The 18702-nt window shown below is 42.1% G+C and overlaps 2 protein-coding genes across 2 annotated transcripts in view; one reads left to right on the top strand and one right to left on the bottom strand.

The window, feature by feature from the left end:
- The window catches only part of adgra1a (adhesion G protein-coupled receptor A1a), a 32292-nt gene extending 24651 nt beyond the window's left edge, over positions 1 to 7641 (bottom strand). Inside the window, exon 1 of the mRNA XM_056429987.1 lies at positions 7620 to 7641. Coding sequence (XP_056285962.1) covers positions 7620 to 7622 — 3 coding nt within the window. The 5' untranslated portion in view covers positions 7623 to 7641. The remainder of the gene's footprint in view (positions 1 to 7619) is intronic.
- Positions 7642 to 8406: 765 nt separating this feature from the next.
- Positions 8407 to 17750, top strand: cabcoco1 (ciliary associated calcium binding coiled-coil 1). The gene is made up of 7 exons (XM_056430015.1): positions 8407 to 8424; positions 9931 to 10102; positions 10190 to 10278; positions 11057 to 11226; positions 12124 to 12268; positions 16943 to 17015; positions 17110 to 17750. Exons 2-7 carry the CDS (start codon positions 10037 to 10039, stop codon positions 17188 to 17190), a joined length of 624 nt encoding a protein of 207 aa, XP_056285990.1. The 5' UTR covers positions 8407 to 8424; positions 9931 to 10036; the 3' UTR covers positions 17191 to 17750.
- The last annotated feature ends 952 nt before the right edge of the window (positions 17751 to 18702 follow it).

The raw sequence follows: 18702 nt of genomic DNA, 5'->3' as shown, positions 1-18702 counted from the left end.
GCCAGAGCGGGCGACGTGGAGTCTTGTTTGAAGCTGCTGGCTAAGGATAGCGGAGATACAGTCAGATTGTAATACACGCGGTGGTAATGACGCCGAGCCGCCGCTCGGAACTCACTAAAATTAATGTGGAATCGGTGTGCTTATGCCAAGACGTTGTCGGACACCGTAATTTTCTCTGGCCCTCTCCCAAATTTGCAGACAGACGAATTGTATAGCCGAATGTCGTCTTTCAACCGCTGGCTGTCGGTGGTGCCCAGCGAATAATGTGGGCTACGTAGACAACTGGAAGACTTTCTGGGAAAACCTGATCTGATGAGGAGACGGCATTCATCCCACGTTGGACGGAGCGCGTCTCATTTCTGAATATGACCAAGTTGATCACGGACTTAATCTATGACAACCCAGGGTTCAGATCAGGAACCGGGAGCAGAGTTGTAGTTTAACACCCTTCTCTGCTCTTCCATTCGAGCAGTTACCCACCCTTGACTTTAGAGTAGAGACTGTGTCTGTCCCACGGCCACTTCAATTAAATAAATCAAAAGTAAGCAGAAGAGGAGTCGTACACAATAACCTTATACAAGTTAACACAATTATTTCAGCAGTGCAACAAAATAGGTCTATTAAATGTGGTCTCCTAAATATTCGATCTCTGTCATCTAAAGCTGTGTTACTGAATGATTTAATATCAGATAATCACATTGATTTATGTTGCCTAACTGAAACCTGGCTGAGCCATGAAGAATATGTCTGCCTGAATGAATCGACTCCTCCAAGTCATATTAATACTCACATTCCTCGAGGCACCGGTCGAGGAGGTGGAGTAGCAGCCATCTTTGAATCGAGCCTATTAATTAATCCTCAACCAAAATTACACTACACCTCATTTGAAAGCCTTGTTCTTAGTCTTTCACATCCAACCTGGAAAACACTACAGCCAATTCGATTTGTGATTCTGTACCGGCCACCAGGTCCATATTCAGAGTTTATATCTGAATTCTCAGAATTTATATCAAGTTTGGTTCTTAAAACCGATAAAGTTATTATTGTTGGAGATTTTAATATCCATGTGGATGTTGATAATGATTGCCTTAGTGCTGCATTCATCTCCTTGTTGGACTCGATTGGCTTCTGTCAGAGAGTACAGAAACCCACTCACAGCTTTGGCCACACGCTTGATCTTGTTCTTACTTATGGCGTTGACATTGAGCATTTGAACGTCTTCCCACAGAATCCTCTTCTGTCAGACCACAACCTCATAACTTTTGAATTTATACTACGGAGTGTACTCCGTTAGTCAAAAGTTTCTACACTAGATGTCTAACTGATAGTGCTGTAGCTAAATTTAAAGCGATTCCTTCTGTATTTGATTCGATACCACGTCTCAATATAACAGAGGACTCCTGGTCTAACTTTAGTCCGTCCCAGATTGATCATCTTGTTGACAGTGCCATAGGCTCTCTGAGAATGACACTGGACTCGATAGCCCCTCTGAAGAAGAAGACAGTGAGGAAGAGGAGGTTTGCTCCATGGTATAACCCTCAGACCCGCAAACTGAAGCAAACGTCACGAAAGCTTGAACGCATATGGCGTTCAACTAATCTCGAAGAATCCCGCTTAGTTTGGCGAGATAGTCTTAAAACATATAAGAAGGCCCTCCGTAATGCCAGAGCAGCCTATTACTCATCAATAATAGAAAAATAAAAACAACCCCAGGTTTCTCTTCAGCACTGTAGCCAGGCTGACAGAGAGTCACAGCTCTGTGGAGCCGAGCATTCCTATAAACCTTAGTGGTAATGACTTTATGAACTTCTTTAATGAAAAGATTGTAACTATTAGGGACAAGATTAATAATCTCTTGCCCATAACCAGTGCCAATCTGTTCTCAAGTGGAATGGCCTTGGAAACCGCTGTATGCCCTGGTGTATATTTGGAGTGATTTTCTCTTATCAACCGTGACCAATTATTTTCAACGGTTTCTACTTCGAACACGTCTACCTGTCTCTTGGACCCCATCCCGACGAGGCTGCTTAAAGACGTGTTGCCTTTAATTGGCGGCTCTCTATTAGATATTATCAATGTGTCTCTGCTAACAGGCCACGTACCACACTCCTTCAAGGTGGCTGTTATTAAACCTCTCCTGAAGAAGCCCACTCTGGATCCAGAGGTATTGGCTAACTACAGACCAATCTCTAACCTCCCCTTCCTCTCCAAGATCCTTGAGAAAGTGGTCGCAAATCAGTTGTGCGACTTTCTACATCATAATAGTTTATTTGAGAAATTTCAATCAGGATTTAGAAAACACCACAGCACCGAGACGGCACTGGTGAAAATTACAAATGACCTCTTAATGGCAGCAGATAAAGGACTCCTCTCTGTCCTGGTCTTGTTAGACCTTAGTGCTGCATTCGACACCATTGACCATGACATCCTGTTACAGAGACTGGAGCAGTCGATTGGCATTTCAGGCACGGCACTAATTTGGTTTAAATCCTATTTATCAGATCGATCTCAGTTTGTATTTGTAAACGATGACGCCTCGATAACCACCAACGTTAATCACGGAGTTCCACAAGGTTCTGTGCTTGGACCAATTTTATTTACCTTATACATGCTTCCTTTGGGCAATATTATCAGGAAACACTCCATAAACTTTCATTGTTATGCAGATGACACTCAACTATATTTATCGATAAAACCAGAGGAGCAACCAACTCTGTAAAATTCAAGCATGTCTTAAAGACATAAAAACATGGATGACCTGCAACTTCTTGATGTTAAACTCAGACAAAACCGAAGTAATTTTAATCGGCCCTGAGCACCTCAGAGATCAATTATCTGGTGATGTGGATTCTGTAGACGGCATTGCCCTGGCATCCAACACCACTGTAAAGAATCTTGGCGTTATCTTTGATCGGGACTTGTCCTTTAACTCCCACGTAAAGCAAATCTCAAGGACTGCATTCTTTCATCTACGTAATATTTCAAAATCAGGCACATCTTGTCTCAAAAGATGCAGAAAAATTGGTTCACGTTCGTTACTTGAGACTGGATTACTGCAACTCCTTATTAGCAGGCTGCTCTAATAAATCTCTTAGGTCCCTCCAGTTGATCCAGAATGCTGCAGCTCGTGTTCTCACTAAAACTAAGAAAAGAGATCACATCACTCCTGCACTAGCTGCTCTGCACTGGCTCCCAGTAAAATCAAGAATCACTTTTAAAATTCTTCTCTTAACCTACAAAGCCTTGATTGGTGATGCTCCATCATATCTTAAGGAGCTTGTAGTACCATATTGTCTCACTAGAGAGCTACGCTCACTAAATGCGGGACTACTTGTAGTTCCTAGAGTCTTAAAAAGTAGAATGGGAGCCAGAGCCTTTAGTTATCAAGCTCCTCTTTTATGGAACCAGCTTCCAATTTCAGTCCGGGAGGCAGACACAGTCACCTCGTTTAAGAGTAGACTTAAGACCTTCCTCTTTGACAGAGCTTATAGTTAGGGCTGAATCAGGTTTGCCCTGGTCCAGCCCCTTGATATGCTGCTATAGGCTTATAGCTGCGGGGGACGTTTAGGATGCACTGAGTACCTATCTCCTCTTTTTCTCTCCTTAAGGATGAATTTTCATCTCTCAATCACACGTTACTAACTCTGCTTTCTCCCGGAAGTCCTTTTGACTTTACGTCTCATGGGGTCATCGGACCCTATGAGACGGCATAGATCCTATCTGCCTGATGGATCGTCTGGGTCGTGGAATTCCTGCTCATGACTACGCCACTGTCCTGTTGAGACTCCGCCACTCCTCCTCCCCACCGCCATCTGCCTGATGGATCGTGGAGGTCTCCATCGTGGAATATGCCTACTATGAACTATTCATACACTCTGTCATATTCATTGAATGTATTTTAACTCTAAATCTGTCCTTCTGTACACATTACATCTATTGCATCTGTCCATCCTGGAGAGGGATCCTCCTCTGTTGCTCTCCTCCAGGTTTCTTCCCATTTTTTCCCCCTGAAGGGTTATTTGGGAGTTTTTCCTGGTCCGATGTGAGGTTTTGGGGCAGGGATGTCTATGTGTACAGATTGTAAAGCACTCCGAGACAAATTTGTAATTTGTGAAATTGGGCTATACAAATAAACTGAATTGAATTGAATTGAATACATCTCTAGCAACATCTCCCTCCCCCCATTCATTGTGGTGTTCTGTAAATGTTAATAGTTATAACTATACGGCTTGTTGCAGCCGACCCTCCAGCTTGCCGTAGGTCAAAGCTTAATGTAGCTGTAGCGTTGCCTGTACTGACATCGCTGTCTTAAAATAACATCATTAAACATGTAGAACAGGGTAAACGGGGTTGCCGTGTCTCCTGGAATGTGAAATCAAATTCACAAAAGGCACATTATCAGAGCACGAAGCTGTAAAGCAATGTTGTTCATCTAACTGACGGATAGTTTTAGCACCATTAATAATGTATTCATGCCTCTACTGCCATCCTCTCGCGGGATGGAAAAGCTGAACGAGGGATGTCATCACATCTCAAACAATATCACTCGTGCTTTTGATTTTTCACATCGGGCTTGCATTTGCACTTTTATAAATGTTCACGTTCACAGAAGTTAAGGTCTTCACGCTTATATTCCGCTATTCATCCGTAAATGATAATATTCAACATTTTAAAGGGTAACACAATATTCGGTTTGGATATTCAGAATTAAAGCTTCTTAAAGGATCAGGAGGTCTGGATCGTGGTCCATGCCTACTACCAACTATGCCATGGCCCTGTTGATGCCCCGCCCACTCCTCCTCTCTACCTCCATCTGCCTGATGGATCATGGAGGTCTGGATCGTGGAACATGCCTACTACCAACTATTCATACACTCTGTCATATTCATTGAATGTGTTCTTACTGTGTAATAATTCCTTCTGGTCACATGACATCCATTGTTCTTTCCATCCAAAGGGTTGTTTGGGAGTTGTTCCTGATCCGATGTGAGGTCAAAGGTCAGGGCTGTCTATGTGTACAGACTGTAAAGCCCTCTGAGGGGACTTTGTAATTTTCAGAATGGGCTATACAAAATAAACTGAATTGAATTCTTCCTAATGTCGCATTTGTTTTCCGATCAAGACATGGGAATTGCTGATATTACTCAGCGCTGTTGATATAATGCTCATTTACTCATCGTTTAACTCATGTTTACACTGGACAGTTATCCAAATGTAAGGAGCATTTTCTTGAATCTGAGGTCTATTGTTTGTTCTTTTTCAGAATAAGGACTCTGAAAGTGGAATATGTTGACTCATCGCCACGGTCACCGTCACGAGCAATCAGCATCTGCCATCATCATACATTTAAATGAGTAAGGTTGTGGGTGGGGGGGGGGGGCGGCAACACGGTGGTACAGAGCTGCCGTGCGATCAGCTCCAGCGATTGGGAACAAATCCGAATTTTAATAATATAGGCTTATCTCGATGCCAGTTGATGTCTCCAAAAAAAGGAGTCAAAACTTTTTCTGAAATATTTGAAACTACTCCTTCAACCTGCACTGTTAATCGACACATTTGATTTCTTTGGGCCATTTACAATCCAGGAATACATCTCATGAAACGACGAATCACTGCGTTATTGCTATTATCTTTCGGCTCAGATGACTTCGGCTGTGGAGGAGGCCGAGAGATAGTGACTCACAGACAGCGAGTGATGTGCGTCTCCTGGACACGTCTAGCACTCTGTCCGTGTTAAAAAAGACAAAATGTGCCTTTAAAAACATCCGGTAGGCCTTCTCCTTTCTTTTCCTGCGTGTGCATAATTCAAGACGAGGATTCCCGATGAGGCAACGTATCGAGAGCTAACTTGGCTCCGTCTTCATGACGCTGTCAACTCCTCTCTTCCTTTGTGTTCCAAGGCCTTGTATTTTAGAGATGCTGTCATGTCTTCCTCCTCTCATCTCTCTCTCTCTCTCTGCGAGACAGCATGCTCTCTCATCCCGCTCCGCTGAGCAGCCCATCTATTAGACAGAGCGTGACTGATTAAATCCTTTGCGGATCCCATAAAAAATAGAGGAAAAAAAGAAGAAGAAGCACTCAGGCGTGCACACGCAGCAACAGCATCCACACTCCACTTATCTCAGATGACCCGAACCACGAGCGGCATCACGAGCCAAGATTTGGGAATCAGGCTTTTTTTGTTTTCCGAGTCTGTGAAGACACGCTGGTTTTGTGTGTGTGTTTCTCTTTTTGAGCCTCAGAGCTTCTCACCAGCTTACACCAGATCCAGGGTTTAGACTCAACGTACGGGGTACAAAATCTAATTGTCCTCAACGTACTTCTGATGGGTCGGGATCAGAAACGTTCATCTGGTGTTTCCTTCTATGTTTCTGCGAGATGTGCGAGCTCATTTAGGGAACTCCTGAGGATTATCGATCCAAAGTGTATCGGACACGTTTGATTGATGTGAAGGATGTCCGGAGACTGGGGACGTTGTTTAATTGATCACCATCATCATCTACTCTGAAGCCTGATTTTATTCGCTGACTCAGTGGAAATCCTGTGGGGGGGGGGGGGGGGAGCACCTGAGGGAAACAACACGTCTTCTCCAACACGGCGTGATGTTCACGTAGTAAACTCACGTGGAAAGTACATCTGTGTCTTAAGGCTCCAGGTTCACTGAGCGGAGATTAACGCGTGAGAATGTGTCTGAAGAAGCACTCTGGTGGTTTGGAGCTGCTCACCCATCCAGGTGAAGGACCGGACCGCCGTGCTCGCTGCTCCGTGAGGCCGGACCGAGGCCCCGCGGAGCCTTGAGACGGACGCCAACGCCTCGCCGACACGCTCACGACGCCACTTGTGAAATGTGAAAATGTGCCGACGTTCAGCAGGTGCGACGTTTTGTAACATATCGACCTCCTTAGCATAGCATTTTAGCATGCTAACTCTGACTGTGTATTACTTTTGCAGGTATTTGGTGATAAACCAAAGTATTGTGCACATTGGAAGGATGCTGGCACAAAGGAGGCCTCAACGTTATCACAAATCATCCTGAAAACAACTGAACCCAATTTAATGTCAATTAATTCTAGAAACTGGCCGACTACAACCACTGGTTACTCATTAATAACTGATGGCCAGAAGGTCGTAGAGACGGGGCGGGCAGCAGGAGGGCAGCAGGAGGGCAGCAGGGGGGCAGCAGGGGGTCAGGCGGCCACCCCGAGCCAACAGCAGGCGGTTTGAACCACACACATGCATTTGCCTTGTCACATTCTTGTGGTTCCCCACTGGTGGGAGTATCTCCCATTACTAATGCATGGAGGCATCACATATTGTACATAATCATATATCCATTCAGTATTTATTTACCTTCTGTCTGTTATTTAGCTCTGTCTGTCCAGCTTTACTGTCCTTGTCCCGATAGCAACAAGTATGTATGTTTGTTTACTGCATTGAAACCTAAACCAGTGGATCTGAATCCGTCTTTAGACACGAGTTAATTTGGATGAGCAGCGTTTTCAGTAAAATCTCCTAAATTACGATAATACACTGGTATATGTGCAGCCATGATCACCAGGCTGATGGTCAATGAAGGCCAAGCCTCAGCTGTGATCCCGTAGTGAATAAAAGCATCTTACCATTAGCTTTAGTGGAGTTACACTTGAGTTGTAGCTCTGGTCTCTCCCGGAGGCCCCCCGCCTGGCCCCCCTCTCACCACCCTACCCTGCGCCCTCCGGCTCCATCAGAGGATGTGGAATCAAGTTGCAATGGTGTGTTCTTCTCTCTCTCTCTCTCTCTTTCTCCCAAACACTCCCGGTGCGCGGCAGAGGACGGTGTGATCACAGGAGCCCGTGCAGCGGGCGGGGGGCGCTCCTTCTCCACCTCCGCGGCTCCGGGAGCGGCGCTGACACCGACGCGCGGCCATGGCCTCCCGGTCCCGACTCCATCTGCACGGCGGCACTGGTCAGGGGGAAAAGAGGGAAGAGGATGCGTGAGCCATCTGAGCACACTTCAGATGAGGGGGGGGGGGGGTGATCGACCCCGTTCAGGGTAGCAACACCGAGACTATATCAAACAGATTATATTTTAACGGTGACGACAGACCGGAGATGGACATCCGATGCTTTATCATTTATTTGGTATAGCCTTTTTTTTTCTCCATTTCTGCAGAGTTTCTGCAAAAACAACGCATGCGCATAAAACAACGATAACCCTTATGTTGTTGTTCTTGTAAAGCAAGAGGCTGAGTTACCTGCTCGGCGTCCTCAAAGCGGAGCGGGGATCCGGACCCTCTGCGACGCAGGTCAGAGGAGACAGTGGCGGCGCTCGGTTCGCCTGTCAGGATGTGCCGCATATTACGTAGCGAGCAGGGGCGGAGACACCCGGTTTAAATAAAGTGTAAGCGGCACTCGACGAGGGCGTGACGTCCTCCTGACAGCCATGGTAAGAGTCTCTATGGTTTGTGAGATATGTATTTATGTATGTATTTATGTGTGTGAGTGTGTGTGTGGATATATATATATATATATATATACATACATATATATTTGTGTATGTATATTTATTTATTTATATATATTTATGTATATATATATATATATTTATGTATATATATAAACACATATATACTGTACATATATACATATACTATATATATTCATATATGTACATATATATACACACATATATGTACATATATAAATATTATACTATTTTACTCGGCAACATATTTTCATCACAGATACATAAATACATATCTCACAACATAAAGATTAGTTATATATACATATATATGTATATACAAATATGAATGTATACGTGTATAAATGTATATATATACATACATGTATATAACTTTAATTTCCCTCTATAGATCAGCTTTAGTTAGATATCTTGTAAACAAGCTTATAGTGTTTGATCAGAATAGTGTCAATTCAAACCAGATTTATTTTTAGTTTAGAGGGTGTAACATCTATTCTTTCTAATGTGTATTGGCACATCTCTGACGCGTCTCAAGTCTCAGGCCTGATTGAGCAGCTGTCACAGACTCACACTAGAATAACACCGAAGGGACGCTGAGAAGAGGGTCCCCTTACAATTAAACCAGTTAAAACATCAACACGTGGTTTCTGGGGAGACAGCACCACCGTGCGGTCGTTTATATAGCACTATATTCAATTCATCCTTTATGAGCACGCATTCGTGGCTTTATTAATGTTAGATAAGTCATTCATGTTTCTTTTAAGATAATACCCATTAATATGTATAAGGTTTTATAGATATTTTAAGCCATGACATAATTCATATAAACCTTCATAAAGGCTTTAACAAGTGAGTCACATGACCTACTGGCAAACTGAAAGATACAAGATGAAGAATAATACAAGTGTACTAAGAAAATAGCATTTAAATTCTCTCTGATCTTAAATATCAATGTGTGTCGGATTTCTTTTAACCTAACGGCACCAAATATTACTTATATATATAACCACAATATTAATTTGTATTTTTCTATTTTTTTTAAGGGTGACGACATAATTTTAAATACGACAACAGAAGTCTGAAGATTCATTCATCATAGTCATTGCTGACACCGCGTGCATGCATACCCCTTTTTATAATAGTGCCTGGTCATAAATAATGTACTTTGTGTATCAGACAGACAGACAGACAGAGAGAGAGAGATGTTTTTTCATGAATCATGATTAAACATACAGTTATAGCTATGCAGATCTGATCATTTGTATTGAGATTATACTTTCACAATAAATGCATACATGTGAGTGATTATTCATTTATACAAATTAATTAAAAAGCCAAATAAATTGACTAATCGGACACAATCAGTCAAACAGATGTACAATTAATGTTAACCTGCCTGAAAGGTTATATTTAGTCCTCGTGACAAATACACAGAAGAATAAAAACACTGTGATTTTGCACTGGCAGGCTGAACGTGAGCGTGGCGTCAACATCCGGGACATCACACCGGCAGTTTGACGGTTTGTTGGGGCGCTGCCATAGCAACGGCTAGAATGCCAACCTCATAGGCAACATGTCTGCGGGAGCGACGTGCCGTGGAAAGAAGGAGCAACCCAGATTGAAGGCCGATACGCTCCAGGTAATACCGACCGTGCCCGTGGCGCGCGCACCTCTTATCCGACGTCATTTCTAACTAACAACGGCATATTTGTTCTTCACCTATAAGAAAGAGGAAGCTGGTTTCCTCCAATGGGAAGCGGCGCCACAGCAACGCGTGCACGCGCTGCTGGCGAGCACCAGGGACCAACTGCAGCTGTGAGTAGCCTCAAAGTCCCAACATTAGATTGATATGATATATATATATTTGTATTACCATATGCAGGCTTTATAGGGTTAATTCAGTTACTGTTTGATGGATAAATAGAACAGCCAATTAGAGGCGTTGATAAGTGGACATGTGACAATAAAGTTTTTACTTTTGAATGACAAGAGTTCCACTGAAACTAAAGTTATTATCTTTGGGTTAACGTTGGGTATACACGCCAGGATCGCTATACAATCCACACCTGCTAACAGTAGCTCGCTATAATACAAGAATGAGCTAAACAGAGCGGTTACTGGGCAAATGTTATGGCTGCTAAAAAATTGGACAACATTTGAAAATAATGAGTTGTTTAATCTTCCTTCCACAGCTATTTAAAGCTGAATGCATTTTATTTAAAGTGTATATTAAAGCACACTTGTTACTCTTTTATCAACCATACGTGTACAAGTTTTCCATTATTTATTAATCAGTTGATCTGTTGGAAGCTGAATTTTTTTAAATGACATGTAATGTAATGTAAATGTTGTGTTTGCAAGACCTTTTCCATAGGCCCACTGCCATTTTTTACTTGGTTCACCTATAAACATCCTAGTCTACACCTTCTGTAATCATGAATAATTAAAATATCCACTGTGTGTACTATATTATTCTGGAACGACAAGGCTTTGCTGTGTTTTTTTAGACCCACAAATGAACCCACAAATAGATGTTTCATTGGCATTCACGTGACTCCATTATTGATCCCGATGGGCTCTCTGTTGTCTGCAGAGAGATGCCCGAGGTTCTGGGCCTCAGGAACCATCTGGTCTGCATGAAGGAAGCCGTCCTGCTGGATTACTATGTCCGTGGCTTCTGGTGGGCTGAAGAGGCCGACTTCAGCCCCACGCAGACCTCCTTCACCATGGCTGTCCTGCACATGCTGCTGGGTAACATTAGAGGTGGGAGGACAGAGAAAAAACACAGAACTATTCATAGCATATTTATTTATTTGTTCATCCACTTCATTCAAAACCCTGGTTTTGAGGTGGGTGTTCTGTACACACCTCCATGAAAATAACTAACTCCAAATAGTAAATTACTCTCTAAAGTACAAGCTTCATAGAAGTATTATTAAACATTAAATGACCACACTGGTGGTTTTGCATGTTTTAGCTCATTTGCTACAACAGATCTAATTTAGCATTAATCAAATAACTCATTTGCGCACTCATACAGTTTAATTTAATTTAATCTGTTGTGAGCAGTAAACTGAGATTTCAGACACTTCTAAACATCATCTTTTTAATCACCACTGAGAGGTGCAGAGTTGTGCAACACTAATTCTATTATCCATTAAACTTGAATCATATCATTAAGGGATTATTACCAGAAAATATTAATGCCATAAACACAATGTTTTTTACTGAGGACACTACATATCGTGGACAGATGTACACGCAGGAACAATGCGTAAATGCCTTGCATTGTTTCTAATGGCCACCAGGGGGCGACTTGAGAAGATTTATATGAGAACATTAGCTTATTTCTTCAATACAGCATGATGTTCATGAAGTAAATGATGGTCCCATTTAGAGTAAAATAGACCATGAAGCAGAGGATGCTCTAGGGCGGGGCCACCTTGTGATTGACAGATATCTACCACGGTGATGTCACGTCTGGGAGTTGTTCATATTTGTGTCTTTGAACTTCAACCCTTTCACAGTGCGTTTTCAATTCATGGAAGTTAAATGTAGGATTTTGTTCACCTAAAAATATTTTATTCAGCATTCAGTCGTACAGTTTGTCAGTAGTTTCAGAGTCCCAGCAGTAATCTGTGTTGTATTATCATGTTCCAGAGAAACAGATGTCTTTCATGCAGAACCTGAGGGAGTTTGCTGTGGCCCTTGGTGCTGCCAGCCAAAGCCGGACTTCAGAGGAAGATACCGCTCCACTTTTAAACCAGGAAGAAGCCACGGCGCTCATAAGTTACATCAGAAACAGGTCAGAAGAATCCATAACAAGCTCTTGTATTCCCCAGTAAAAAAGATGTGGATTTTTGACCGGTAAGGTTTACAAATGTCTTTCCATCCCAACACGTCCATGTGGGTCCAGCAAAGGTTTTACGGGCTGGTATAAAAATGTGTCCATTCATTTGATCTATGCAGACTCAATGGGGGTGAGGGCAGCGTACATTAACCTACGTGGTTAACACATGTCGGCACGCGTCAACGGCCCCATTTGTCCCCATTAATGGCCCCATCGTTATCTCCACGCTGCTAAGTGGTCCTGAAAACAGGGCCAGCGGGTCACTGCTTTCCTGGACTCCTCCATTAAATCACTTTGCCTTCCTTTCAACACACAGGTGGCTGACTGTCTGTGTGTGTGTGTGTGTGTGGGGGGGGGGGGGGGGGTTGTGCATGTTGACTGAGTTCAAACTGGAGAAACAGGTGTCACAGCCTCTTTAGTAATATACAGCAGGTGAAAATCCAGATTACAATATCAGAAAAAATAATGAGGGACCACATTGTGATGTTTTTATGGTTATTTAAAAAAAATGAAAGCATTGTTGTACGTGGTCGGAGACCAACCCACAGAGGGGGAGGAGGTATTCAGATATCTTTATCTTAAAACGGAGTGATTACACATTTACTCTCACACATTGCTCATTCTGCAAAACCAAACCATTATGTGAGATCATCATATCTCTGATTACGTCTCTGGTCAGGAGGAGAGAGGTGAGGAAAGAGATGGCGAAGAGGAGGATGTCATGATGAAGACTGAATATGATCCAGACCAAGAGACAACCCATCTTCTTTATTTCCTGTTAAACTCACACCAGTTAGTTTGGATCAGGAACACAACAGATTGTAACTATTTAAAATAGATTAAAAAAAGTAATTTATGATACATTGCATAACATGTTTCATCTGAGTATTCGTTATAGTCAAACTGGTTCATATACTAGCCCCTTGTTAGCCGCCATCTTTTTAAGAAACGTAAAAGCTTCAAAATTCACGAGATATCTACCGACGTATTTTATGTATGAATGAAACATTGATTAAAAAAAACACATTTACAACACTTTGAGACAAGGGAACTGAAATGCTTTCACGCTTTCACGCTGACTCATTTCCAGGTTTTAGGAGTCCTTCCTGGATACTTTTATATTATTCTTATTGATTACCATGAAAGAGACATTTCAACGTCAAAGCTGGGTGGCTCATGTGTACCCTGAGTATGTGTGTACAGGGTAGATGCATCTAGAACAGTGCATCCTATTTTAGAAGCTAATCATATGCTTTGTACTATGTATATACTATATATATATACACTACCGTTCAAAAGTTTGGAGTCACCCAGACAATTTCGTGTCTTCCATGAAAACTCACACTTTTATTTATCAAATGAATTGAACATTTCATAGAACATATAGTCAAGACATCGACAAGGTTAGAAATAATGATTAATATTTGAAGTATTAATTTTGTTCTACAAACTTCAAGCTCAAAGGAAGGCCAGTTGTATATCTTATATCACCAGCATAACTGTTTTCAGCTGTGCTAACATAATTGCACAAGGGTTTTCTAATCATCCATTAGTTTACAAAGGCGATTAGCAAACACAATGTACCATTAGAACACTGGAGTGATAGTTGATGGAAAAGGGCCTCTATACACCAATGGAGATATTTCATTAGAAACCAGACACTTCCACCTAGAATAGTCATTTACCACATTAACAATGTATAGAGTGTATTTTTGATTAATGTTATCTTTATTGAAAAAACAGTGTTTTCTTTGAAAAATAAAGACATTTCTAAGTGACCCCAAACTTTTGAACGGTAGTGTATATATATATATATATATATATATATATATATATATTAGGGCTGTGAAACGATTACAATTTTTAATCGGATTAATCACAGGTTTTTGTGGATTAATCATGATTAATCACATATTACCGATATTCTCGGTATATTTTATGAGAACATAGAGATTTATGACAAAAGACGGATATATACATTTATACATTCTTCTATACAATGGTGCTGCAACTCAGCAGTTATTTAGCAGTTTTCTTCCATATGGAACATTAATACATCTTCATCCTAAACAGAATGTTTAACCCTCCTGTTACCTTTCGGGTCAATTTGACCCCATTCAATGTTTAATGTCGGTGTTCTTTGGGGTCAATTTGACCCCAGGCTGTTTTTCACTGTGTCAAACATATCAGAAATATCAACTTTTTTATTTATTTAAAGGGCTATTTAGGTAGTCAACAAACAAACATAAAGTACCTCACACTTAAACTTGGGAAGCAATATTAATTCTAATAATTTTCTGGAGGTTTTAATTGCTGGGGTCAAATTGACCCCGAGGGTAAAATATGTTCGTAAATGTAAAGGTAACAGGAGGGTTAAACAGAGCATTTTTCTCTTGTTTGTCAACCATTAACTCCACCATGATACAATCTAAAGGTGGACAGATTGACAAGTGACTTTTTTTTGCTCGGTCCCGATGCGCGCGCACGGAGCTCTGTGGCGCGCCAGACGGAGATCGATAAGTGTTAACGCAACGCGTAGAGACAGAGATGACATGCTGCTGTGGAGATACGATCAACAACAGACGTTTAGTTTAATAAAAGAACAAAGACGTGCTATAGAGAACATGTCAGGGGGCGGGCCAATCTCTTTAATGTCATGCGATCTACCAACACTACGCCGCGATCGACTGGCAGGTCGCGATCGATGTGTTGAGACCCCTGATCTACAGGAAGTAGAAGTCGTAACAAGGTTTCCGGAGGTGAACCTGCGGAAGGATCATTACCGATGAACAGACCGTCTGCATGAGAGCGGACAGAGTTCAGATTGAAGTGGTGTATTGGAAGCTCATTTTGCAAGTGACTTTTTTTTCGTCCCAACGACCAACAACAGACGGATTGGAAGCTCATTCTGCGCATGTTAAACCTGTAATTGAATTAACTGAGTTAACGCGTTATTTTTCACAGCACTAATATATATATATATATATATATAACTATATTGCTAAATATACAATGTGTAGTAGTAGCTGCAGCCAGGGCCGGAGTGGGGCCACTTTTCAGCCCGGGAATTTCAGGCTCAAGACCAGCCCACTTTTTTCATGGTATAGTGGAAATTGGATAAATGAAGCAACAGTTCAGCTCTTACTATCCTGTAGTTCTTTTATTAATACCATGGTCCAACAAATAATGTAACGGTTAAATACAACAATAATAATCCACTTAAGATGAGAAGTTAACAAAAAATATGCACAACGTTAAAAAAGGCAGAAGGGCGTAGCAGGGGTGTCAGACTCAGATTAGGCAGTAGGCCAGATTTGTTGGAGTGAGACCTCATGGGGGCCGTCATTGTCATGGTCATTATCATGATCATTGTCATGGTCATTATCATTTTTCTGCATGAGTATTATATAGTGGTGATTTACTCCTTTACTACACCCACTTCTGAGTAAACAATGCATATTGGTTCATCAAGTACTGTACCGCTCTTTCTTAGAATATATAACTTTAATTCATATAGTGTCCACTGTTATCCTCTCTACCTGTCCCTGTCGTCATGGCCTCCTCATTGCAAATGTCGGGCTCATCATTTTCAGCAGGAGACTGTCTTATCTGCTGCTCCGAAGCTACAAAGAAAAATTAAGAGTGATATTACTGCATACTTCAATATCAATATCAATAGTATATATCAATATTTGTATAATATTTGCAAAGTCTATGGATCGCCATATGTTGGGTGATATAAAAAGGCTAATATTGTAATTCAATTTAATATTTTGCTTGGGAATAGGTTGACAACGCTACAATGATATTAATCAAGGCTACAACGTTAGCCGAATAGTTATGTTGCTAATCATTAGGCCTTTGTCTCTCTTTACCAGTTGCCACTTGTGTTTATCCTCTTGAAAATAAATCTGTAAGCTTGGCACATTTGGCAGCATCCTCCTCCAATGCCTTTCTTTTTCTCAACCTGGCTTTTCCAGCCCCTCCTGCCCTCTTCCTCCCGTCCGTCCTCCCTGACGCGTATCGTTGCGGTCGGGCCGGCCCAGCTATCCGTAGCTGAGAAAACTTTTTGGAAAAGACGGCTAAGGACCGAACCAACTCTATTTGGAAGAGGAGAACTTCCTCGCATGGTGTATGTACCATGCGAGGAAGTTCACCCCTCCAAAATAGAGTTGGTTGAGTTCCATAATGGACTGAACCAACTCTATTATTTGGGAGGGGTGAACTTCCTCGCATGGTACAACCCATGCAGAGGCTGCGGTGTCAGAATGCTGAACTTGTGTAGCCCACTTTAAGAGAAGATGGACTAACCTGACAAATGTCAACAAATAAAATTCTCGACCGGCCCAGAAATGAAGCGGCCCACCGGGAACTCTCCGGATTCTCCCGATTACCCACCCCGGGCCTGGCTGCAGCCATTAAATAAAGAGCGGAATTAAAAAGTATACACTGTCAGAGAGGGGAAATGTTCATGTAAAGCTCCGACAGATGTAGTTAATACAGTCAATGCACTTAGTTACTTTCCACCGCTGCAAACCAACTGTTATGTCCATAATATGTATTAAAGGAATGTAGCGTTGTAATGTTTTATTGTATAACGTGAGATGGCTGACCTTTTGTATTCTGCAGTCTGTTTCAGAAATACAGACTCTATGAGCTGCTCTTTACCACCTCCAGAGAAGAGGTACTGACGGGCACAGAGGTGTGTGTCTCTGGGTGTGTGTGTGTGTGTGTGTGTGTGTCTCCGTCCATATCTATATGCATTTAAATACTATTTTAAATGCTCCATTTCCCAGAGGACCATTGAGGTGTTCGGCTGTCAAGGCGCTCTCTCTCCATTGGAGGAGGGCGTCCCCTCTCACCTCTCCTCCCAGTGATTGGCTCCTGGCATCCAGGCAGATGAACGGATGACTGGTGATTCTGACGTTGTCCACCGCAGGGCGTCATCTTTCTGTCCTGCATACAATTATCACATGCCATATGCTCATTTAAAAAAAGGGATTGGCCAGTGTAATTATTCCTCTCCGCTAACATGCATCAAAGCAGGAAGAAGTAATGATGGAAAGACACGCCTGAAGAAGAGAGGGCAGAGAGAGGTCCTAGTGTGACAACGAGCAGCTGCTTATTATGAACTCCTGTAATGTGAATCCACCACGCGTGATGTCATGCTGTGATGTCGTTTGGGGGGGATTATGAGGCGCTCAATAACTACAGAACTACTAACAAGCCCCCTGCGCAAGGTTCTGACGAGGGGTAGACGGGTCCATGTGAAGGCCGGTGGCACCAAGTGGGATCTTAGTGTTCATGTTCCTGGTTTTGATATCTGCTAGTTTTTTCTTGACTATTTTCTGCCTCATCCCTGCCTGATTTGTTTTCCTGTACTTACTGCCTACTGTGAACCGAACCTGTTAAGTAAAGTCTGGTTTTCTACACATTATCCTGTTGTCTGGGTCGTGCAATTTGAGTCCTGTTTTTTTAATTGTCAAAGAAATATAGGCTATCCATGATTTAGGAAATTCAATTCAATTTCAATTCAGTTTATTTCATATAGCCCGATATCACAAATTAGTAATTTGCCTCAGAGGGATTTACAGTCTGGACACATAGACATCCCTGACCTTTGACCTCACATTGGATCAGGAACAACTCCCAAGAAATAGAAAAAACCCTTTCAGGGGGAAAAATGTAAGAACACTTCAGGAGAGCAACAGAGGAGGATCCCTCTCCAGGATGGACAGAACAATAGACGTCATGTGACCAGAAGGAATCATTACAGAGTAACAACACATTCATTGAGTATGACAGAGTGTATTAAGAGATGGTAGTAGGCATGGACCACGATCCAGACCTCCATGATCCTCTTATTCACTTGCTCTCCGAGTACAGTCAGGCCATGGTTAGCTTAGCTTAGCATAAAGACTGGAAACAGGGGGAAACTGCTAGCATGGCTATGACCAAAGTTCAAAAACACCCCCACCTCCAAAGCTCACTGATTCACACATTTGTTCAATCGGTTCACAAACAAAAATGTCAAATAGACTTAAGACTAGGAAACTACTTCACATGAGGCAGCACATTTTATCAGCACTATCTTTTTTGTAACAAAATCTAATTTAGGTATAATAACAATTCAAGTAGTGGATGTTATCTGTCAGACGTGTAGTAAACCTCACCACAGAGGCGGTGCATATTTCATAAAGCTGGCGAGAATGCTTGAATAGAAGATGGGTTATACATGAATAATGCATAATCGTGTATGTTTATTTTTTCCAATATGTGGCCTGCAACGTGTCGAGGCATGTCACTGCCATGTTGGTCTCCAGTTGATCCAGAATGCTGCAGCTCGTGTTCTCACTAAAACTAAGAAAAGAGATCACATCACTCCTGCA

The sequence above is a fragment of the Pseudoliparis swirei genome, chromosome 13 (assembly GCF_029220125.1).
Source record: "Pseudoliparis swirei isolate HS2019 ecotype Mariana Trench chromosome 13, NWPU_hadal_v1, whole genome shotgun sequence".
Classification (NCBI taxonomy): domain Eukaryota; kingdom Metazoa; phylum Chordata; class Actinopteri; order Perciformes; family Liparidae; genus Pseudoliparis; species Pseudoliparis swirei.
The sequence above is the reverse complement of the archived record's forward strand: the minus strand, read 5'-3'. Positions and strand labels throughout refer to the sequence as shown.

Excerpts from the sequence above, each read along its gene's own strand:
- cabcoco1 (XM_056430015.1), top strand. The coding sequence starts at position 10,037 with ATGTCTGCGGGAGCGACGTGCCGTGGAAAGAAGGAGCAACCCAGATTG. Across the intron at positions 10,103-10,189 it reads TGAAGGCCGATACGCTCCAG|AAAGAGGAAGCTGGTTTCCT; the intron begins GTAATACCGACC and ends TTCACCTATAAG. Across the intron at positions 11,227-12,123 it reads GCTGCTGGGTAACATTAGAG|AGAAACAGATGTCTTTCATG; the intron begins GTGGGAGGACAG and ends ATCATGTTCCAG.